Source organism: Chroicocephalus ridibundus, chromosome 29 (assembly GCF_963924245.1).
Source record: "Chroicocephalus ridibundus chromosome 29, bChrRid1.1, whole genome shotgun sequence".
NCBI classification, from domain to species: Eukaryota; Metazoa; Chordata; class Aves; order Charadriiformes; family Laridae; genus Chroicocephalus; species Chroicocephalus ridibundus.
In genome coordinates this window covers 261309-284345 of record NC_086312.1, presented here as the reverse complement: position 1 = coordinate 284345, position 23037 = coordinate 261309, and the positions used below count along the sequence as shown (strand labels likewise).

At 67.7% G+C, this 23037-nt stretch overlaps 1 protein-coding gene across 1 annotated transcript in view; it reads left to right on the top strand.

Moving 5' to 3' along the window:
* Positions 1 to 5452: 5452 nt before the first annotated feature.
* The window catches only part of NOTCH3 (notch receptor 3), a 46333-nt gene continuing 28748 nt past the window's right edge, over positions 5453 to 23037 (top strand). The window contains exons 1-9 of the mRNA XM_063318945.1: positions 5453 to 5571; positions 9440 to 9552; positions 10642 to 10752; positions 11771 to 11893; positions 14070 to 14303; positions 16617 to 16772; positions 17182 to 17367; positions 19643 to 19756; positions 20992 to 21105. Coding sequence (XP_063175015.1) covers positions 5453 to 5571; positions 9440 to 9552; positions 10642 to 10752; positions 11771 to 11893; positions 14070 to 14303; positions 16617 to 16772; positions 17182 to 17367; positions 19643 to 19756; positions 20992 to 21105 — 1270 coding nt within the window. The remainder of the gene's footprint in view (positions 5572 to 9439; positions 9553 to 10641; positions 10753 to 11770; positions 11894 to 14069; positions 14304 to 16616; positions 16773 to 17181; positions 17368 to 19642; positions 19757 to 20991; positions 21106 to 23037) is intronic.

Here is a 23037-nt window from a genome sequence, read left to right as displayed (position 1 = left end):
GAGTGTGCAGTGAGCGCAGTGAGCGCAGTGGGCGTGCAAGGCACAAGTGTGGGGCGCAGGGAGAGTGCAGTGAGCGCCAAGCGAGCGTGCAGTGAGCGCAGTGAGCGCAGTGAGTGTGCAAGGCACAAGCACGGGGTGCAGGGAGTGTGCAGTGAGCGCCAAGCGAGCGTGCAGTGAGCGCAGTGAGCGCAGTGGGCGTGCAAGGCATGAGCACGGGGCGCAGGGAGTGTGCAAGGCACAAGCGTGGCGTGCAGTGAGCGTGCAGTGAGCCTGCAGTGAGTGCAGAGAGCGTGCAACGCACGAGCACGGGGTGCAGTGAGTGTGCAGTGAGGGCAGTGAGCGTGCAAGGCACAAGCGTGGTGCGCAGGGAGCGTGCAAGGCACAAGCACGGGGTGCAGGGAGGGTGCAGTGAGCGTGCAACACACAAGCACGGGGCGCAGGGAGGGTGCAAGGCACGAGCATGGCGTGCAGTGAGCGTGCAGTGAGCCTGCAGGGAGTGTGCAAGGCACGAGTGTGGCGTGCAGGGAGCGTGCAGTGAGCCTGCAGTGAGTGCAGGGAGCGTGCAAGGCACGAGCACGGGGTGCAGGGAGTGTGCAAGGCACGAGCGTGTCGTGCAGTGAGCGTGCAGTGAGGGCAGTGAGCGTGCAAGACACAAGCATGGGACGCAGTGAGCATGCAAGGAAGGCGATGAGCGTGCAAGGCACGAGCATGGGATGCAGGTAGCGTGCAGGGAGTGTGCAATGCACAAGCACGGGGCGCGGGGAGCGTGCAAAGCACGAGTGTGGCGTGCAGTGAGCGTGCAGTGAGCCTGCAGTTTGTGCAGTGAGCGTGCAACGCACAAGCAGGGAGCGTGCAGGGAGCGTGCGAGGAGGGCAGTGAGCGTGCAACGCATGAGCACGGGGTGCAGGGAGTGTGCAAGGCATGAGCGTGTCGTGCAGTGAGCGTGCAGTGAGGGCAGTGAGCGTGCAAGGCACGAGTGTGGTGTGCAGTGAGCGCCCAGCGAGCCTGCAGTGAGCGCAGTGGGCGTGCAAGGCACGAGCACGGGGTGCAGGGAGCATGCAAGGCATGAGCGTGTCGTGCAGTGAGCGTGCAGTGAGGGCAGTGAGCGTGCAAGACACAAGCGTGGGACGCAGTGAGCATGCAAGGAAGGCGATGAGCGTGCAAGGCACGAGCATGGGACGCAGTGAGCGTGCAGGGAATGTGCAAGGAGGGCAGTGAGTGTGCAAGGCATGAGCACGGGGGGCAGGGAGGGTGCAAGGCACGAGCATGGGACGCAGTGAGCATGCAGTGAGCGCCCAGCGAGCGTGCAGTGAGCGCAGTGGGTGTGCAAGGCACGAGAATGGGGTGCAGGGAGCGTGCAGGGAGCGTGCGAGGAGGGCAGTGAGTGTGCAAGGCATGAGCACGGGGTGCAGGGAGGGTGCAAGGCACGAGCATGGCATGCAGTGAGCATGCAGTGAGCGCAGTGGGCATGCAAGGCACGAGCACGGGGTGCAGGTAGTGTGCAAGGCACGAGCGTGTTGTGCAGTGAGCATGCAGTGAGGGCAGTGAGTGCAGTGAGCGTGCAAGGCACGAGCACGGGGTGCAGGGAGCATGCAAGGCATTAGTGTGGCATGCAGTGAGCGTGCAGTGAGGGCAGTGAGTGCGTGAGGCACAAGCGTGGGGTGCAGTGAGTGCAGTGAGCGTGCAAGGCACGAGCACGGGGTGCAGGGAGCGTGCGGGGAGCCTGCAGTGGGAGCAGCGAGCGTGCAACGCACAAGCACAGGGTGCAGTGAGCGCCGGGAGCGCGCAGTGCATGTGCAGGGAGCGCGGTGGGCGTGCGAGGCGCGAGCGTGGGGTGCAGTGGGAGCAGCGAGCATGAGCACAGTGGGCGTGCAGTGAGTGTGCGAGGCACAAGCACTCATCGCACGCTCGCTGCGCCCCGTGCCTCTGCATTGCACGCGTGCCGTGAGCGTGCAGTGCGTGCAGTGCGTGTGCCGCGAGCGTGCAGTGCGTGTGTGCGTTGCGCGCTGTAAGCGTGCAGTGCGTGCTGTGAGTGTGCCGTGCATGCAGTGCGTGTGCAGTGCGTGTGCCGTGCGTGTGCATTACGTGTGCAGTGTGTGCAGTGCATGCAGTGTGTGTGCAGTGTGTACTGTGCGTGTGCATTACGTGTGCAGTGTGTGCCATGCGTGTGCCGTGCCTGCGCAGTGCGTGCAGTGGCGTGTGCAGTGCGTGTCCCATGTGTGCGCAGTGCACGCAGCGCGTGTGCAGTGCGTGTGCAGTGAGCGTGCAGTCGTGCGTGTGTGCGTTGCGCGCCATAAACATGCAGCGCATGCAGTGCATGCCGTGAGTGTGCCATGAGTGTGCCGTGCGTGTTGCAGTGCGTGTGCCATACACGTGCCATGTGTGTGCCATGCGTGTGCAGTGTGTGCAGTGCATGTGCCGTACACGTGCCATGCGTGTGCCATGCGTGCGCAGTGTGTGCAGTGCGTGTGCTGTGAGTGTGCAGTGCATGTGCAGTGCGTGTGCCATGTGTGCGCAGTGCACGCAGCGCGTGTGCCGTGCGTGTGCTATGAGCGTGCAGTGCGTGTGCTGTGCGTCTGTGTTACGTGTGGCCCCTGCGTGGCCGTGTGTGTGCCGTGCAGTGCGTGTGCCGTGCGTGTGCATTACGTGTGCAGTGTGTGCCGTGCGTGTGCCGTACACGTGCCATGCGTGTGCCGTGCCTGCCGCAGTGCACGCAGCACCGTGTGCTGTGTGTATGCATTACGTGTGCAGTGCGTGCAGTGCGTGTGCGTTACGTGTGCCATGCGTGTGCCGTGCGTGTGCAGTGCATGCAGTGTGTGTGCCGGGCCTGTGCCATGAGCGTGCCATGCGTGATGCATTATGTGTGCAGTGCGTGTGCCGTGCGTGCAGTGCGTGTGCATTACGTGTGCCGTGCGTGTGCCATGAGCGTGCCATGCGTGTGCAGTGCGTGCCGTGCGTGTGCCGTGCGTGTGCCGTATGTGCGCATTACGTGTGCGGTGCGTGTGCAGTGTGTGTTATGAGCATGTGCCATGTGTGTGCAGTGCATGCAGTGCGTTGTGCCTTGCGTGTGCCATGCGGGCATTGCGTGTGCATTGCATGTGCCGTGTGTGTGCAGTGCATGTGCCGTGTGTGCAGTGCGTGCAATGCGTGCAGTGGCGTGTGCCATGCGTGTGCAGTGCGTGTGCCGTGTGTGCCATGTGTGTGCAGTGCACGCAGCGCGTGTGCCGTGCATGTACATTACGTGTGCAGCGTGTGCCGTGCGTGTGCATTACGTGTGCCGTGTGTGCAGTGCGTGTGTTATGACCGTGCAGCGCGTGTGCCATGCATGTGCCGTGCATGTGCGTTACGTGTGCAGTGCGTGCCGTGCGTGTGCCGTGCATGCAGTGCGTGTGCATTACGTGTGCCGTGCGTGTGCCATGAGCGTGCCATGCGTGTGCAGTGCGTGCCGTGCGTGTGCCGTGCATGTGCCGTATGTGCGCATTACCTGTGCAGTGCGTGTGCAGTGTGTGTTATGACCATGTGCTGTGCGTGTGCAGTGCATGCAGTGCGTGTGCCGTGCGTGTGCAGTGCATGTGCCGTGTGTGCTGTGCGTGTGCAGTGTGTGTGTTATGAGCGTGCCATGCCGTGTGCGTGCGTGCCCTGCATATGCATTACGTGTGCAGTGCGTGCAGTGTGTGTGCAGTGTGTGTCTTGCGTGTGCTGTGCGTGTGCCGTATGTGTGCCGTGCACGTGCCGTGCGTGCGGTGCGTGTGCAGTGCGTGTGCCATGAGCATGCCGTGCGCGTGCGTTACGTGTGCAGTGTGTGCCCTGCGTGTGCTGTGTGTGCCATGTGTGTGCCGTGCGTGTGCAGTGCGTGTACATTACGTGTTCCATGCGTGTGCCGTGTGCGCAGTGCGTGTGCAGTGTGCGCAGTGCGTGTGCCGTGCGTGTGCTGTGCGCGCAGTGCGTGTGTTGTGCGCGTGCAGTGCATGCAGTGTGCGCAGTGCGTGTGCATCACGTGTGCCATGCGTGTGCAGTGCGTGTCTTGTGTGTGCCATGCGCGCAGTGCGTGTGCAGTGCGTGTGCATTACGTGTTCCATGCGTGTGCCGTGCGTGTGCTGTGCGCGTGCAGTGCATGCAGTGTGCGCAGTGCGTGTGCATTACGTGTGCCATGCGTGTGCCGTGCGCGCAGTGCGTGTGCATGACGCGTTCCACGCCTGTTCCGTGCGCATGCGACACCCCCACCCTCAGCCCCCCGTCCCTCCCCCCCCCAAAAAAGGGGACCCCGCCGTCCGGGCTCCCATCCCCCCCCCCCCGCGCAGGGGATGCCGGGAGGGGACCCGGGTGCCCCCCCCCCCTCCCCGAGCCCGGGTGGGGGATGGGTGACGGGGGTGACCCCGCGTGACCCCCAGCTGCCCCTCCCCCGCCGTTCCCACGGCCCCGGACGGTCGGGTCCCTCCGGTGGGGGAGGGGGCCCCGGCTCGGTGGGGGGTCCGGCTCGGGGCGGGGGGGGGGCAGCCACTTGGGGGGCAGCGTGTGGGGCTGGGGGGAGTTTGTTGCGGGGGGAGGGATGTGCGGGGCAGGGGGGGATCTATGGGGCAGTGAGTGGGGCAGGGGGGTGTCCATTGGGCAGTGGGGGATCTGTGGGGCAGGGGGGGAATCTATGGGGCAGCGCGTGGGGCGGAGGGTCCATGGGCCAGTGGGGATCTGTGGGGCAGGGAAGGATCTGTGGGGCAGTGCGTGGGGCAGGGGGGTGTCCATTGGGCAGTGGGGGATCTGTGGGGCAGGGGGGTAATCTATGGGGCAGTGTGTGGGGCAGAGGGTCCATGGGCCAGTGGGGGATCTGTGGGTCAGAGGGGGAATCTATGGGGCAGTGTATGGGGTGGAAGGTCCATGGGGCAGCAGGGGATCTGTGGGGCAGGGAGGGATCTGTGGGGCAGTGCGTGGGGCAGGGGGCTGACCATTGGGCAGTGGGGGATCTGTGGGGCGGGGGGGAAACCTATGGGGCAGCGTATGGTGTGGAGGGTCCATGGGCCAGTGGGGGATCTGTGGGGCAGCAGTGGATCTGTGGGGCAGGGAGGGATCTATGGGGCAGTGTGTGGGGCACGAGGGTGTCTATGGGGCAGCAGGGGATCTGTGGGGCGGGGGGGGGGATCTATGGGGCAGTGCGTGGGGCAGGAGGAGGTTCGTTGGTCCGCGGGTGATCTGTGGGGCAGGAATCTATGGGTCAGCGTGTGGGGCAGGAAGGTGTCTATGGGTCCGCAGGGGATCTGTGGGGCAGGGAGGGGGATCTATGGGGCACTGTGTGGGGCAGGGGGTCCGTGGGTTAGCCATGGATCTATGGGGCGGGGGTGTGTGTGTGTGTGTCTATGGGGCAGTGTGTGGGGAAATGGGGGATCCGTGGGGCGGGGGGGGGGGGGGGGGCAGATCTCTGGAGCAGTGTGTGGGGCGGGGATGTGTGGGGCGAGGCGCTATGGGGCTGACCCCCACCTTGCCCCCCCCGCCCCCAGCGCTGCCGTGCCCGGAGGGGGAGCCGCCCTGCGAGAACGGGGGGCTCTGCGTGCTGGACCCCCAGGGCCGCCCCACATGTCTGTGAGTGACCCCCCCCCCCCCCACCCATGGGTGCCCCATAGACCCCCCCCCCCCCCCCGCACCCCATAGCCCCCCCCCAGGGCACCCATAACCACCCCCAGCCCCCATAGTGCCCATAAGACCCCCAGGGCATCCACCCCCCCGCACCCCATAACCCCCCGCCCCCCCCATAGCACCCCATAACCCCCCCCAGGGCACCCACAACCCCCCATAGCCCCCCCCAGCCCCCATAACCCCCCCATAGCACCCCATAACCCCCCCAGCCCCCATAACTCCCCCATAGCACCCCATAACCCCCCATAGTCCCCATAACCCCTCCATAGCACCCACAACCCCCCCCAATAGCACCCATAACCCCCCCATAGCCCCCCCAGCCCCCATAACCCCCCCATAGCACCCTATAACACCCCCCACAGCACCCATAGCCCCCCCCATAGCACCCATAACCCCCTCCGTAGCCCCCATAACCCCCCCATAGCACCCCATAACCCCCCCAACACCCATAGCCCCCCCCATAGCACCCATAACCCCCCATAGCGCCCATAACCCCCCCATAGCACCCATAACCACCCCAGGCCCCATAACTCCCCCATAGCACCCACAACCCCCCCGATAGCACCCTATAACCCCCCATAGCACCCATAACCCCCCCCATAGCCCCCCCCAGCCCCATAACCCCCCCATAGCACCCCATAATCCCCCATAGCCCCCCCCAGCCCCCATAACCCCCCCATAGCACCCATAACCCCCCCATAGCACCCCATAACCCCCCATAGCCCCCCCCAGCACCCATAACCCCCCCATAGCACCCATAACCCCCCCCAGCACCCATAACCCCCCCATAGCACCCCATAACTCCCCCCATAGCACCCATAACTCCCCCCATAGCACCCTATAACCCCCCCATAGCACCCATAGCCCCCCCATAGCACCCTATAACCCCCCCATAGCACCCATAACCCCCCATAGCACCCACAACCCCCCCATAGCACCCATAGCCACCCCCATAGCACCCCATTACCCCCCCATAGCACCCCATAACCCCCCATAGCCCCCCCCAGCACCCATAGCCCCCCATAGCACCCCATAACCCCCAATACCCATAACCCCCAATAACCCCCCCATAGCACCCATAACCCCCCCAATAGCACCCTATAACCCCCCCATAGCACCCCATAACCCCCCATAGCCCCCCCCAGCCCCCATAACCCCCCCATAGCACCCATAACCCCCCCATAGCCCCCCCCCAGCACCCATAGCCCCCCATAGCACTCACCCCCCCATAGCACCCCGGGGGGGGGCGGGGCGGGTGGCCGCGTGCCCAGGCAGGGTGCGGGGGGGGGGGGGGGAGGGGCGGCCGTGGGAGCCCGCCCGGGGCCGGTTCCCAGGGTGTCCCCCCCCCGCCCCCCCCACCGCGGCCCTGGTGGGGGCGGGGGGGGAGGGGACAGACGGACACCCCCGGGACCCCCCCCCACCCCCGACTTGGGGGGCAGCGGGGCGGGGGGGGTGGCACGGGGGTCCCAGGGGTGACTTGGGGGTCCCCGGGGGGGTCTTGGGGGTCCCAAAGGTGCCATGGGGGGGGTCCAAGGGGTGACTTGGGGGTCCCCGGGGGGGTCTTGGGGGTCCCAAAGGTGCCATGGGGGGGGTCCAAGGGGTGACTTGGGGGTCCCGGGGGTGACATGGAGGTCCCATGGGGGGCGGGGGGGCGGGGGGGGCGTGACACGAGGGTCCCATGGGTGGCACAGGGGTCCCAGGGGTGACACTGGGGTCCCGGGGGGGGTCTTGGGGGTCCCGGGGGTGCCATGGGTGGTACCAAGGGTGCCATGGGGGGGCTCCAAGGGGTGACTTGGGGGTCCCCGGGGGGGTCTTGGGGGTCCCAGGGGTGCCATGGGGGTCCCATGGGGGGCGGGGGGACGGGGGGGGGTGACACGAGGGTCCCATGGGTGGCACAGGGGTCCCAGGGGTGACACGGGGGTCCCGGGGGGGGTCTTGGGGTTCCCAGGGGTGACACGGGGGTCCCAAGGGTGCCATGAGGGTCCCAGGGGTGACTATGGGGGTCCCAGGAGGGTCTTGGGGGTCCCGGGGGTGACACCAGGGTCCCATGGGGGTCCCACAGGGGTCCCATGGGTGGCACGGGGGGGGTGACACAAGGGTCCTATGGGTGACACGGGGGTCCCAAGGGTGACATGGGGGGGTCCAAGGGGTGACTTGGGGGTCCCGGGGGTGACACCAGGGTCCCATGGGGGTGCCAGGGATGACACGAGGGTCCAAGGGGTGACATGGGGGTCCCAAGGGTGCCGTGGGGGTCCCAGGAGGGTCTTGGGGGTCCCAGGGGTGCCATGGGGGTCCCATGGGTGGCCGGGGGGCGGGGGGGGGGTGACACGAGGGTCCCATGGGTGGCACAGGGGTCCCAGGGGTGACACGGGGGTCCCGGGGGGGGTCTTGGGGTTCCCAGGGGTGACACAGGGGTCCCAAGGGTGCCATGAGGGTCCCAGGGGTGACTATGGGGGTCCCAGGAGGGTCTTGGGGGTCCCAGGGGGTGACACCAGGGTCCCACGGGGGTCCCAGGGGTGACACGAGGGTCCCAAGGGTGCCATGGGGGTCCCACAGGGGTCCCAGAGGTGACACGTGGGTCCCATGGGTGCCATGAGGGTCCCAGGAGGGTCTTGGGGGTCCCAGGGGTGACATGGGGGTCCCATGGGGGTCCCAGGGGTGACACCAGGGTCCAAGGGGTGCCATGGGGGTCCCAAGGGTGCCATGAGGGTCCCAGGGTTGACTATGGGGGTCCCAGGAGGGTCTTGGGGGTCCCGTGGGTGACGTGGGGGTCCCACAGGGGTCCCATGGGTGGCACGGGGGGGGGTGACACAAGGGTCCTATGGGTGGCACAGGGGTCCCGGGGGTGACACGGGGGTCCCAAGGGTGCCATGGGGGGGTCCAAGGGGCGACTTGGGGGTCCCGGGGGTGACACCAGGGTCCCAAGGGTGCCATGGGGGGGTCCAAGGGGCGACTTGGGGGTCCCGGGGGTGACACCAGGGTCCCACGGGGGTCCCAGGGGTGACACGAGGGTTCCAAGGGGTGACACGGGGGTCCCAAGGGTGCCATGGGGGGGTCCCAGGAGGGTCTTGGGGGTCCCGGGGGTGACATCAGGGTCCCATAGGGGTCCCATGGGTGGCACGGGGCGGGGGGGGGGTGTGACACGAGGGTCCTATGGGTGGCACAGGGGTCCCGGGGGTGCCACGGGGGTCCTGGGGGTGCCGTGGGTCTCCCATGGGTGCTGGGGGGGTCCCATGGGTGCTGGGGGGGTCTCCGATGGGTGCTGGGGGGGTTTCCCATGGGTGCTGGGGTCTCCCATGGGTGCTGGGGGGGGTCCCATGGGTGCTGGGGGGGTTTCCCATGGGTACTGGGGCGTCTCCGATGGGTGCTGGGGGGGTTTCCCATGGGTGCTGGGGTCTCCCATGGGTGCTGGGGGGGTCCCATGGGTGCTGGGGGGGTCTCCCATGGGTGCTGGGGGGCTCCCATAGGTGCTGGGGGGTCTCCGATGGGTGCTGGGGCGTCTCCCATGGGTGCTGGGGGGGTCCCATGGGTGCTGGGGGGAGTCCCATGGGTGCTGGGGGTCCCATGGGTGCTGGGGGGGTTTCCCATGGGTACTGGGGGGTCTCCGATGGGTGCTGGGGTCTCCCATGGGTGCTGGGGGGGTCTCCCATGGGTACTCGGGGGTCTCCGATGGGTGCTGGGGGTCTTCCATGGGTGCTGGGGGGCTCCCATGGGTGCTGGGGGGGTCCCATGGGTGCTGGGGGGGGTCCCATGGGTGCCGGGGGTCCCCCGTGTGCCGGGGGGGGGTCCCAGCCGTGCCCGTGCCCCCCCCCAGGTGCCAGCCGTGGGCGCGGGGGGAGCGGTGTGAGCTGCGGGACCCCTGCCCCCCCCCGGCCTGCCCCCCCGGGGGGCTCTGCCACAGCACCCTGCGCCAGGGCGACCCCCGCCGTGAGTTGGGGGGGGGCCCGTGGGGGGGGGGGGGCTATGGGGGGGTGGAGGGACCCATGGAGGGGGGGGTGAGTGACCCATGGGGGGGCTGTGGGTGGCGGTGGGGGGGGGACACCCACGGAGGGGCTCTGGGTGGCGGGGGGGGGGGGGGGTGTGTGTCTATGGGGGGGGTCCCATGGATGGGAGGGGCTATGGGGGGGGGTCCCATGGGGGAGTGGGGGGGACGACCCATGGGGGTGGGGTCTGGGGGGGGTCGCGTGGATGGGGGGGGACCCATGGGGTGTCTATGGGGGGGGGGGCGGCTCTGGGGGGTAGAGGGACACATGGCGGGGGGGGCTATGGGGGGGTCCCATGGATGGGGGGGGCCATGGAGGGGGGGGGAGGGACCCATGGGGGGGGGCTATGAGTGGCGGGGGGGCGAGGGAGCCATGGGGTGTGGGGGCTATGGGGGGGGGTGTCCCATGGATGGGGGGGGGCTGGCTATGGGGGGGTAGAGGGGGAGGGACCCATTGGGGGGGGGTTCTATGGGGGGTCCCATGGATGGGGGGGCTATGGGGGGGTGGAGGGACCCATGGGGTGTCTATGGGGGGGTCCCATGGGTGGGGGGGGGTTTCTGGGGGGGTAGAGGGACCCATGGGGTGTCTATGGGGGGGGTCCCGTGGGGGGGGGGGGGGTTCTGGGGGGGTAGAGGGACACATGGGGGGTCGGGGGGGGCTATGGGGGGGTCCCATGGGTGAGTGTGGGGGGGGGCTCTGGGGGCGTAGAGGGGGAGGGACCCATTGGAGGGGGTTCTATGGGGGGGTCCCATGGATGGGGGGGGCTATGGGGGGGTGGAGGGACATTTGGGGGGGGGGGGGTGTCTATGGTGGGGGGGGGGGTCCCATGGATGGGGGGGCTATGGGGGGGGGGTAGAGGGACCTATGGGGGGGGGAGGGGGGGGTGAGTGACCCATGGGGGGGTCCCACGGGTGAGTGGGGGGGGCTATGGGGGGGTGGAGGGACCCATAGGAGGGGGGGTCCGTGTTGGGGGGGGGGTGTCCCATGGGGTGAGGGAGCCCAATCTCACCCATGGGTGGCCCCCCCCCCCCAGGTCCCGACTGCCCCCCCCAGGAGACCCCCCCCTGCGCCCCCTCCCCCTGCCTGAACGGGGGCAGCTGCCGCCAGCTGGGGGGGGGCGGCTTCGACTGCGCCTGTCTGCCCGGTGGGTGCCCCCACCCGGGGGGGGGGGGACACAAGGTTGGGGGGGGGGGGGCCCTGGGGGTCCCCGGTACTGGGGGGGGGGGGTGTGGGGGTCTCTCGGGGGGGGGGGGGGATCCTTGGAAGTGGGTGGGGGCTCCTGGAGGAGGGGGGGGGGGGTGTCCCTGGGTGGGGGCACCGGGTTGGGGGAGGGGGGGGGGTCTCTGAAGCTGGGGGGGGGCCCTTAGAAGTGGGTGGGGGTGTCTCTGGGGGTCCCTGGCACTGGGCGGGGGGGGGGAGGGGGTGTCCCCCTGAAAAATGGGTGGGGGTCCCCGGGAGGCCCTTGGCACGGGGGGGGGGGTGTTCCTGAGGGGGGGGGGGGTCCGAGAAGTGGGGGGGGGGGGGGTGGGGGGTGGTCCTTGAGGGGTCCCTGGGAGGTCCCTGGCACGGGGGGGGGGTCCTGGGGGGGGTCCTGAGAAGTTGGGGGGGGGTGGGGTGTCCTTGAGGGGTCCCTGGTACTGGGAGGGGGGGGGGGGGGGTTCCTGGGAGGTCCCTGGCGTTGGGGGGGGGTGTGTGTGTCTCTGGGGGGCCCTCGGAAAAGTGGGTGGGGGTCCCTGGGTGCCCCTGGCACCTATTGGGGGTTACGGGTGGTCTCTGGCACTGGGGGGTGGGTGGTCTTGGGGGGGGGGGGGGTCTGGGGGGGGGTCTTGGTGGGGGGGGGGGAGTGGATGGTCCTTGGCACGCATCCGTGGGGCTCCCTGGTGACCCCCCCCGCGATGGGTTTGGGGGGTGCTGGGTGCCAGTGGATGGGGGGGGGTGGGGGGGGGTCCCTGAAATGGGGGGGGGGGGGGGGACACCCACCCTGGCGTGGGGGGGGTGGGGGGTCCCTGGCGTAGACGGGTGTCCTTGGCACCCACCGCCCTCAGCATCGGTGGGGCTCCTGGTGGTGGGTTTTTGGGGGGGGGGGGGGGGGGGTGGATTTGGGGGGGTGGTCCCTGGCCCCACCCTGACCCCCCCCCCGTCCCCCCCCCGGTGTCCCCAAGGTTTCGAGGGTCCCACCTGCGAGACCAACGTGGACGACTGCCCCGGGCACAAATGTCTCCACGGGGGCACCTGCGTGGACGGGGTCAACACCTACAACTGCCGGTGCCCACCCGAGTGGACGGGTACGGGGGGGGGCGGGGGGGGCATTGGGGTGGGACACCCCCCCCCCCCCCCGGGTGGTCACCGGTCACCAGGGTGGTCAACAAGAAAGGGACTGAGGTGGGCACCGGGATGATGGTCGAGGTGGGCGTCGAGGTGGGCGTCGAGGACGGAGCAGGGCGGGCATCGAGGTGGGCCCCAAGGCGGGCATCGAGGTGGGCACCGAGGTGGGCATCGAGGTGGCCCATCAGGGTGGGCACTGAGGTGGTCACCAAGGTAGGCACTAGGGTGGGCATTGAGGTGGCCCATCAGGGTGGGCACGGAGGTGGTCACCAAAGTGGGCATCGAGGTGGCCATCAAGGTGGGCACTGAGGTGGGCTTCAAGATGGGCACTGAGGTGGGCACCAGAGTGGGCATCGAGGTGGCCATCAAGGTGGGCACTGAGATGGGCACCAGGGTGATCACTGAGGTAGGCATGAAGGTGGGCACTGAGGTGGGCACCAAGGTAGGCGTCACCAGCATGGGCATCGAGGTGGCCATCAAGGTGGGCACCAGGGTGATCACTGAGGTAGGCTTCAAGATGGGCACTGAGGTGGTCACCAGGGTGGGTATCGAGGTGGCCATCAAGGTGGGCACTGAGGTGGTCACCAGGGTGGACACCAAGGTGGGTGCTTGGGCACAGAGCAGGGTGGTCACCAGGGTGGGCATCAGGGTGGGCACCAAGTTAGACACCAGGATGGTCACTATCATGGGCATCAAGGTGGCCACCAAGGTGGGCACTGAGGTGGGCACCAAGGTGGTCACCACAGTGGGCATCGAGGTGGGCACCAGGGTGGGCATCGAGGTGGGCATCGAGGTGGCCACCAAGGTGGGCACCAAGGTGGGCACCAAGGTGGTCACCAGGGTGGGCATCGAGGTGGGCACTGAGGTGGGCAATGAGGTGGGCATCGAGGTGGCCATCAAGGTGGGCACTGAGATGGGCACCAGGGTGATCATTAAGGTAGGCATGAAGGTGGGCACTGAGGTGGGCACCAAGGTAGACACCAGGGTGGTCACCAGCGTGGACACTGAGGTGGCCATCAAGGTGGGGACTGAGGTGGTCACCAGGGTGGGCACCAAGGTAGACACCAGGGTAGTCATTGAGGTGGGCACCAGAGTGGGCTTTGAGGTGGCCATCAAGGTGGGCACCAAGGTGGGTGCTTGGGCACGGAGCAGGGTGGTCACCAAGGTGGGCACCAGGGTGGGCATTAGGTGGTCATTGTTCACCAGTGGTCATCAAGGTGAGCACCGAGGTAGCCACTGGGGCATGGATGGTCACTGAGATGGGCACCAGAGTGGTCAACAGGGTGGTCATAGAGGTGGGTACCGAGGTGGGAACCAAGGGGGTCACTGAGGTGGGCACCAAGGTGGGCACCAGGGTGGTCACTGAGGTGGAGACCAAGGTGGTCAACAGGGTGGGCAATGAGGTGGTCACAAGAGTGGTCACTAAGGTGGGGACAGAGTTGGTCTCCAGGATGGGCGCTGGGCTAGCCATCGAGGTGAGCGCCAAGGTGACCACCAAGGCTGTCTCTGAGGTCGCCTCCAAGGTGGTCCCCAAGGTTGTCTCTGAGAAGAGGAGCAGGATAGTCCCTGAGATGACCCAAGAAGTGGTCCTCAAGGTGGTCACTGAGATGGTGACTGTGGTGGTCCCAGAGCTAGTCCCCAAGGTGGTCAGTGCAGACCACGGTGGTGCTTGAGATACACCCTGAGGTGGTCACCAAGGAGGTCCCTGAGATGGTCAGTGGGGTGGTGACCAAGGTGTTCTCTGAGATGGTCCCTGAAATGGTCATCAAGGAGGCCCTCAAGGTGGTCCCCAAGGTGGCCAGTGGGGTGCAGACCAGGGCAGTCCCTGACGTGGTTCCTGAGATGGTCCTTGAGGTGGTCCCCGAGATGGTCAGTGGGGTGGTGACCACGGTGGTTTCTGAGATGCTCCCTGAATTGGAGGGCCCCAAGGTGATCAGCAGCATGCAAGGCAAGGTGGCCCCTCGGATGTTCTCCAAGAAGGTTCCTCATGGTCCTTCTCCAAGAAGGAACCGTTCGCCAAGAAGGTTCCTCATGGTCCTTCTCCAAGAAGGAACCGTCTCCAAGAAGGTTCCCCACCAAGACCTGCTTGATCCCCACCTCCTCCGTGTCCCCGCCCCGTCCCCTCTCCCCCTTTAGGCCAGTTCTGCACCGAGGACGTGGACGAGTGCCAACTGCAACCCAACGCCTGCCACAACGGGGGCACCTGCTTCAACACCCGCGGTGGCCACACCTGCGTCTGCGTCAACGGCTGGACGGGCGAGAGCTGCAGCGAGAACATCGACGACTGCGCCACCGCCGTCTGCCTCAACGGGGCCACCTGCCACGACCGCGTGGCCTCCTTCTACTGCGCCTGTCCCATGGGCAAGACGGGTGAGGAGGAAGGGGGGGGGACGGGGGGGGGGGGCACCCATGAGGGTACAGTGGGGTGGGCGACCTCGAGGGAAGCGTGGGGTGGGGTGGGGTGGGCGCCACCAAGGGCGCTTCTGGGATGGGGGTGGGAACCTCCCGAGAGCACCCTGGGGTGGGGCGGGCAGCCTCAAGGGTGCTGCTGGTCTGAGGTGGGCACCCAAAAGTGTACCCTGGCATGGGGTGGGGACCGCCCCCCCCCCCCCCCAAAGTGCGTCCTGGCACGGGGTGGGCACCTCCAAGGACACCCTGGCACGGGGTGAGAACCTCTGAGAGCACCCTGGCACGGGGTGGGCACCCTGGGGTGGCTTCGGCAGAGGTTGGGTGGCACCAGCGTGGGGTGGGCACCACCCTTTGGGCAACCCGGCATGGGGTGGGCACCCCTGGCATTGGGTGGGCACCCTTGGGTAGCCTTGGCACGTGTTGGGTGGCCCCATGATGGGGTCGTCACCACCCTTTGGGCACCCTGGCATGGGATGGGCACCCTGGGGTGGCTTCGGCAGAGGTTGGGTGACACCTGTGTGGGGTGGGCACCCCTGGCATTGGGTGGGCACCCTTGGGTAGCCTTGGCACGTGTTGAGTGGCCCCATCATGGGGTGGCCATCACCCTCTGGGCACCCCGGCATGGGGTGGGCACCCTGGAAGTGGCTTTGGCAGAGGTTGGGTGACACCTGTGGGGGGTGGGTACCCCTGGCATGGGGTGGGCACCCTTGGGTAGCCTTGGTATGGGTTGGGTGGCACCATTATGGGGTGGCCATCGCCCCTGGAGCACCCTGGCATGGGGTGGGCACCTTTGGGTAGCCTTGGCACGTGTTGGGTGGCACAATCTTGGGGTGGCCACCACCGTCTGGGCACCCCGGCATGGGGTGGGCACCCCTGGCATTGGGTGGGCACCCTTGGGTAGCCTTGGCACATGTTGGGTGGCCCCATCATGGGGTGGCCACCACCCTTTGGGTACCCTGGCATGGGGTGGGCACCCTGGAAGTGGCTTTGGCAGGGGTTGGGTGACACCTGTGTGGGGTGGGCACCCCTGGCATGGGGTGGGCACCCTTGGGTAGCCTTGGTATGGGTTGGGTGGCACCATTATGGGGTGGCCATCGCCCCTGGAGAACCCTGGCATGGGGTGGGCACCTTTGGGTAGCCTTGGCACGTGTTGGGTGGCACAATCTTGGGATGGCCACCACCCTCTGGGCACCCCGGCATGGGGTGGGCACCCTGGAAGTGGCTTTGGCAGGGGTTGGGTGGCACCAGCGTGGGGTGGGCACCACCCTTTGGGCACCCCAGCAGGGGGGTGGGCACCCCTGGCATTGGGTGGGCACCCTTGGGTAGCCTTGGCACGTGTTGGGTGGCCCCATGATGGGGTCGTCACCACCCTTTGGGCACCCTGGCATGGGATGGGCACCCTGGGGTGGCTTCGGCAGAGGTTGGGTGACACCTGTGTGGGGTGGGCACCCCTGGCATTGGGTGGGCACCCTTGGGTAGCCTTGGTATGAGTTGGGTGGCACCATTATGGGGTGGCCATCGCCCCTGGAGCACCCTGGCATGGGGTGGGCACCTTTGGGTAGCCTTGGCACGTGTTGGGTGGCACAATCTTGGGGTGGCCACCACCGTCTGGGCACCCCGGCATGGGGTGGGCACCCCTGGCATTGGGTGGGCACCCTTGGGTAGCCTTGGCACATGTTGGGTGGCCCCATCATGGGGTGGCCACCACCCTTTGGGTACCCTGGCATGGGGTGGGCACCCTGGAAGTGGCTTTGGCAGGGCTTGGATGACACCTGTGTGGGGTGGGCACCCCTGGCATGGGGTGGGCACCCTTGGGTAGCCTTGGTATGGGTTGGGTGGCACCATTATGGGGTGGCCATTGCCCCTGGAGCACCTTGGCATGGGGTGGGCACCTTTGGGTAGCCTTGGCACGTGTTGGGTGGCACAATCTTGGGGTGGCCACCACCGTCTGGGCACCCTGGCATGGGGTGGGCACCCTGGAAGTGGCGTTGGCAGGGGTTGGGTGGCACCAGCGTGGGGTGGGCACCACCCTTTGGGCAACCCGGCATGGGGTGGGCACCCCTGGCATTGGGTGGGCACCCTTGGGTAGCCTTGGCACGTGTTGGGTGGCCCCATCATGGGGTCGTCACCACCCTTTGGGCACCCTGGCAGGGGTTGGGCACCCTGGAGTTGGCTTTGGCAGGCATTGGGTGGCCCCATCATGGGTTGGGCACCCACTGCGGGGTGGGGTGGTTCCCGTGCCCACGGGTGCCCTGACGCCCCGGTGGGTGCCAGGCCTGCTGTGCCACCTGGACGACGCCTGCGTCAGCAACCCCTGCCACAAGGACGCCATCTGCGACACCAACCCCGTCAACGGCCGCGCCATCTGCACCTGCCCCCCCGGCTTCACCGGCGGCGCCTGCGACCAGGACGTCGACGAGTGCTCCATCGGTGGGTGGGGGCACCCATGGGTGTTGAGGCACCCAGGGGTGGGGGGCACCCATGGGTGGTGGTGGGGCCATCCGTTCATGGTGGTACCACCATGGGTGCGCAAGAGCGTGGCCCCCTGAGTGATAACCGTGGTGAGGGACCCAAGAAGGGGAGCACCCATGGGTGTGGAGGCACCCAGGGGTGGGGGGCACCCATGGGTGTTGAGGCACCCAGGGGTGGGGGGCACCCATGGGTGGTGGGGGGGCCATCCGGTCATGGTGGTACCACCATGGGTGCGCAAGAGCGCGGTCCCCTGAGTGATAACCATGGTGAGGGACCCAAGAAGGGGAGCACCCATGGGTGGGGGGGGTGGGGGGGACCCCTTGGGTGCTGACCCCCCCTCCCTGTCCCCGTCCCACCCCCCCCCCAGGTGCCAACCCCTGCGAGCACTTTGGGCGCTGCGTGAACACGCAGGGCTCCTTCGAGTGCCGCTGCGGGCGGGGGTACGCGGGGCCGCGCTGCGAGAGCGACGTCAACGAGTGTCTGTCGGGGCCCTGCCGCAACCAGGCCACCTGCCTGGACCGCATCGGGCGCTTCACCTGCATCTGCATGGCCGGTGGGCCACCACCCGGGGCGGGGGAGGGGCGGGGGTGGACGTGGGACCTGGGATGGGACCTGGTGTGGGACCTGGGATGGGTGTGGGACCTGGTGTGGGTCCTGGTGTGGGACCTGGGATGGGTGTGGGACCTGGGATGGGACCTACTGAGGGTGCGGGACCTGGTGTGGGTCCTGGTGTAGGACCTGGGATGGAGGTGGGACCTGGGATGGGTCCTGGGATGGTCCTGGGATGGGTGTGGGACCTGGTGTGGGTCCTGGTGTGGGACCTGGGATGGGTGTGGGACCTGGGATGGGACCTACTGAGGGTGCGGGACCTGGTGTGGATCCTGGTGTAGGACCTGGGATGGGTCCTGGGATGGTCCTGGGATGGGTGTGGGTCCTGGTGTGGGACCTGGGATGGGTGTGGGACCTTGGATGGGACCTACTGAGGGTGCGGGACCTGGTGTGGGTCCTGGTGTAGGACCTGGGATGGAGGTGGGACCTGGGATGGGTCCTGGGATGGTCCTGGGATGGGTGTGGGACCTGGTGTGGGTCCTGGTGTGGGACCTGGGATGGGTGTGGGACCTGGGATGGGATCTACTGAGGGTGCGGGACCTGGTGTGGGTCCTGGTGTGGGACCTGGGATGGAGGTGGGACCTGGGATGGGTCCTGGGATGGTCCTGGGATGGGTGTGGGACCTGGGATGGGATCTACTGAGGGTGCGGGACCTGGTGTGGATTCTGGTGTAGGACCTGGGATGGGTGTGGGACCTGGTGTGGGTCCTGGGATGGTCCTGGGATGGGTGTGGGACCTGGGATGGGACCTGGTGTGAGTCCTGGTGTGGGACCTGGGATGCAGGTGGGACCTGGGATGGGTCCTGGTGAGGGTGTGGGACCTGGTGTGGGTCCTGCTGTGGGACCTGGGATGGGTCCTGGGATGCTCCTGGGATGGGTGTGGGACCTGGGATGGGACCTGGTGTGAGTCCTGGTGTGGGTCCTGCTGTGGGACCTGGGATGGGTCCTGGGATGCTCCTGGGATGGGTGTGGGATCTGGGATGGGACCTGGTGTGAGTCCTGGTGTGGGACCTGGGATGGGTCTTGGGATGGGTGTGGGACCTGGGATGGAGGTGGGACCTGAGATGGGACCTACTGAGGGTGTGGGACCTGGTGTGGGTCCTGGTGTAGGACCTGGGATGGAGGTGGGACCTGGGATGGGTCCTGGGATGGTCCTGGGATGGGTGTGGGTCCTGGTGTGGGACCTGGGATGGGTCCTGGTGAGGCTGTGGGAACTGGGATGGGACCTGGTGAGGGTGTGGGACCTGGGATGGGTCCTGGGATGGTCCTGGGACGGGTGTGGGACCTGGTGTGGGTTCTGGTGAGGTTGTGTGACCTGGTGTGGGTCATGATGTGGCACCTGGGACGGGTGTGGGACCTGGGATGTGTCCTGGGATGGTCCTGGGATAGGTAAGGGACCTGGTGTGGAACCTGGGATGGGACCTGGTGAGGGTGTAGGACCTGGTGTGGGACATGGGATGGGTGTGGGACCTGGTGTGGGTCCTGGGATGGTCCTAGGATGGGTGTGGGACCTGGGATGGGACCTGGTGAGGGTGTGTGACCTGGTGTGGGTCCTGTTGTGGGACCTGGGATGGGTCCTGGGATGGGTGTGAGACCTGGTATGAGTTCTAGGGTGGGTGTGGGACCTGGTGAGAGTGTGGGAGCTGCTGTGGAACCTGGGATGGGACCTGGGATGGTCCTGGGATGGGTGTGGGACCTGGTGAGGGTGTGGGACCTGGTGTGGGTCCTGGTGTGGGTTCTGGGATGGGTGTGGGACCTGGGATGGGACCTGGTGAGGGTGTGGGACCTGGTGTAGGTCCTGGTGTGGGTTCTGGGATGGGTGTGGGACCTGGGATGGGACCTGGTGAGGGTGTGGGACGTGGGATGGGTCCTGGGATGGTCCTGGGATGGGTGTGGGACCTGGGATGGGACCTGGTGAGGGTTCTGGGATGGGTGTTGGACCTGGTGTGGGACCTGGGATGGGACCTGGTGAGGGTGTGGGACCTGGTGTGGGTCTTTGTGTGGGACCTGGGATGGGTGTGGGACCTGGTGTGGGTGCTGGACCTTCTATGGGACCTTCTATGGTTCCTAGTGGACTTCACCTCCACTTGGAGAGCCGGTGGGTGCCCTGCGGGGGCACAGGGTGGGCGCGGCGGTGTCTGGGTTGGTGGGGGGGGGGGGGTGGTGGTGCTGGTGGGTGGCGGTGGGTGGCGGTGGGTGTCAGGGTGCCGGTGGGTGCAGGGTTCAGCGGGCCCCTGTGCGAGCTGGAGGTGGACGAGTGCCAGAGCAGCCCCTGCGCCAACGGCGGCCGCTGCCACGACCTGGTCAACGGCTTCTCCTGCTCCTGCCCCCCCGGTGAGCACCCACCCCCGGGGGACCCACCCCCTGGGGGACCCACCTCTGGGGGACCCACCCCCCGGGGGACCCACCTCTGGGGGACCCACCTCTGGGGGACCCACCCCCTGGGAACCCAACCCCTGAGCACCCACCCCCTGGGAACCCACCACTGGGGCACCCGCCCCCCGGAACCCACCCCCTGGAGGACCCACCCCATGAGAACCCACCCCCTGAGCACCCACCCCTTGGGCACCCACCCCCTGAACACCCACCCCCTGGGGAACCCACCACTGGGGCACCCGCCCCCTGGAACCCACCCCCTGGAGGACCCACCCCATGAGAACCCACCCCTTGGGCACCCACCCCCTGAACACCCACCCCTGGGAACCCACCCCCTGGGGGACCCACCCCCAGGGCACCCAACCCCTGAGCACCCACCCCCTGGGAACCCACCCCCGGGGCACCCACCACTTGGGGCACCCACCCCCTGGAGCACCCACCCCCTGGAGCACCCACCCCCTGGGGAACCCACCCCCGGGGCACCCACCACTTGGGGCACCCACCCCGTGGGGAACCCACCCCCTGGGAACCCCCTTCTGGGGAACCCACCCCCTGGGGAACCCACCCCCTGGGGGACCCCCCTCTGGGGAACCCACCCCCTGAGCACCCACCCCTTGGGCACCCACCCCCTGAACACCCACCCCTGGGGAACCCACCCCCTGGGGAACCCACCCCCAGGGCACCCACCACTTGGGGCACCCACCCCCTGGGGAACCCACCTCTGGGGCACCCACCACTTGGGGACCCACCCCTGGGGAACCCACCCCCAGGGCACCCACCCCCTGGAGCACCCACCCCCTGGGGAACCCACCCCCGGGGCACCCACCCCTGGGAACCCACCCCCTGGGGAACCCACCCCCTGGAGCACCCACCCCTGGGAACCCACCCCCGGGGCACCCACCCCCTGGAGCACCCACCCCTGGGACCCCACCCCTGGGGAACCCACCCCCAGGGCACCCACCCCCTCAGCACCCACCCCTGGGGCTCCCCCTCTGGACACCCCAGCACCCAGCTTTGGGGGGGGGGCTCCAGGATGCGGTGGCCCTTTTGGGGGTGCAGGAGCTCCGGGGGTGCCTGGGGTCCCCTGAGGGGAGTTTGGGGGGCCCCGTGGTTGGGGGGGGTGGGAGATTCAGCCCATCTGACCCCCCACCCCCCCCCCCATGGGTGCCCCCCCCCCCCCCCCCCCCCCCCAGGTTTCTCGGGCCCCACCTGCCAGACGGACATGGATGAGTGCGCCAGCACCCCCTGCCGCAACGGCGCCAAGTGCCTCGACCGCCCCAACGGCTACGAGTGCCGCTGCGCCGAGGGTGAGTCCCCCCACCCTGCCCCCGGACCCCCAGCACCCACGGGTGGCCATGGAACCCAGCACTGACCACTCAACTTCCGTGGGTGGCCATGGAACCCAGCGTTGGGCTCCCAGCACCCATGGGTGGCCATGGAACCCCAGCATTGACCACCTGGCACCCATGGGTGGCCATGGAACCCAGCACTGACCACTCAACTTCCGTGGGTGGCCATGGAACCCAGCGTTGGGCTCCCAGCACCCATGGGTGACCATGGAACCCCAGCGTTGGGCTCCCAGCACCCATGGGTGGGGATGGAACCCAGCGTTGGGCTCCCAGCACCCATGGGTGGGGATGGAACCCCAGCATTGACCACTCAACTTCCATGGGTGGCCATGAAACCCAGCGTTGGGCTCCCAGCACCCATGGGTGGCCATGGAACCCCAGCATTGGGCTCCCAGCACCCATGGGTGGCCATGGAACCCCAGCATTGGGCTCCCAGCACCCATGGGTGGGGATGGAACCCCAGCATTGACCACTCAACTTCCATGGGTGGCCATGAAACCCAGCGTTGGGCTCCCAGCACCCATGGGTGACCATGGAACCCCAGCGTTGGGCTCCCAGCACCCATGGGTGACCATGGAACCCAGCACAGACCACTCAACTTCCATGGGTGGCCATGGAACCCAGCGTTGGGCTCCCAGCACCCATGGGTGGGGATGGAACACCAGCATTGACCACTCAACTTCCATGGGTGGCCATGGAACCCAGCGTTGGGCTCCCAGCACCCATGGGTGGCCATGGAACCCAGCGTTGGGCTCCCAGCACCCACGGGTGGCCATGGAACCCCAGCATTGACCACTCAACTTCCATGGGTGGCCATGGAACCCAGCGTTGGGCTCCCAGCACCCATGGGTGGCCATGGAACCCCAGCATTGACCACCTGGCACACATGGGTGGCCGTGGAACCCCAGCACTGACCACTCAACTTCCATGGGTGGCCATGGAAGCCAGCATTGGCTTCCCAGCACCCATGGGTGGCCATGGAACCCCAGCATGGACCACTCAACTTCCATGGGTGGCCATGGAACCCAGCGTTGGGCTCCCAGCACCCATGGGTGGGGATGGAACACCAGCATTGACCACTCAACTTCCATGGGTGGCCATGGAACCCAGCGTTGGGCTCCCAGCACCCATGGGTGACCATGGAACCCAGCGTTGGGCTCCCAGCACCCATGGGTGACCATGGAACCCCAGCATTGGGCTCCCAGCACCCACGGGTGGGGATGGAACCCCAGCACTGACCACTCAACTTCCATGGGTGGCCATGGAACCCAGCGTTGGGCTCCCAGCACCCATGGGTGGCCATGGAACCCAGCGTTGGGCTCCCAGCACCCATGGGTGACCATGGAACCCCAGCGTTGGGCTCCCAGCACCCATGGGTGGGGATGGAACCCCAGCATTGACCACTCAACTTCCATGGGTGGCCATGGAACCCAGCGTTGGGCTCCCAGCACCCATGGGTGACCATGGAACCCAGCATTGGGCTCCCAGCACCCATGGGTGGCCATGGAACCCAGCGTTGGGCTCCCAGCACCCATGGGTGACCATGGAACCCCAGCGTTGGGCTCCCAGCACCCATGGGTGGGGACGGAACCCCAGCATTGACCACTCAACTTCCATGGGTGGCCATGGAACCCAGCGTTGGGCTCCCAGCACCCATGGGTGACCATGGAACCCCAGCATTGGGCTCCCAGCACCCATGGGTGGGGATGGAACCCAGCGTTGGGCTCCCAGCACCCATGGGTGGGGATGGAACCCCAGCACTGACCACTCAACTTCCATGGGTGGCCATGGAAGCCAGAATTGACCACCCAGCACCCACGAGTGGCCATGGAACCCAGCATTGGCTTCCCAGCACCCATGGGTGGCCATGGAAGCCAGCATTGATCACCC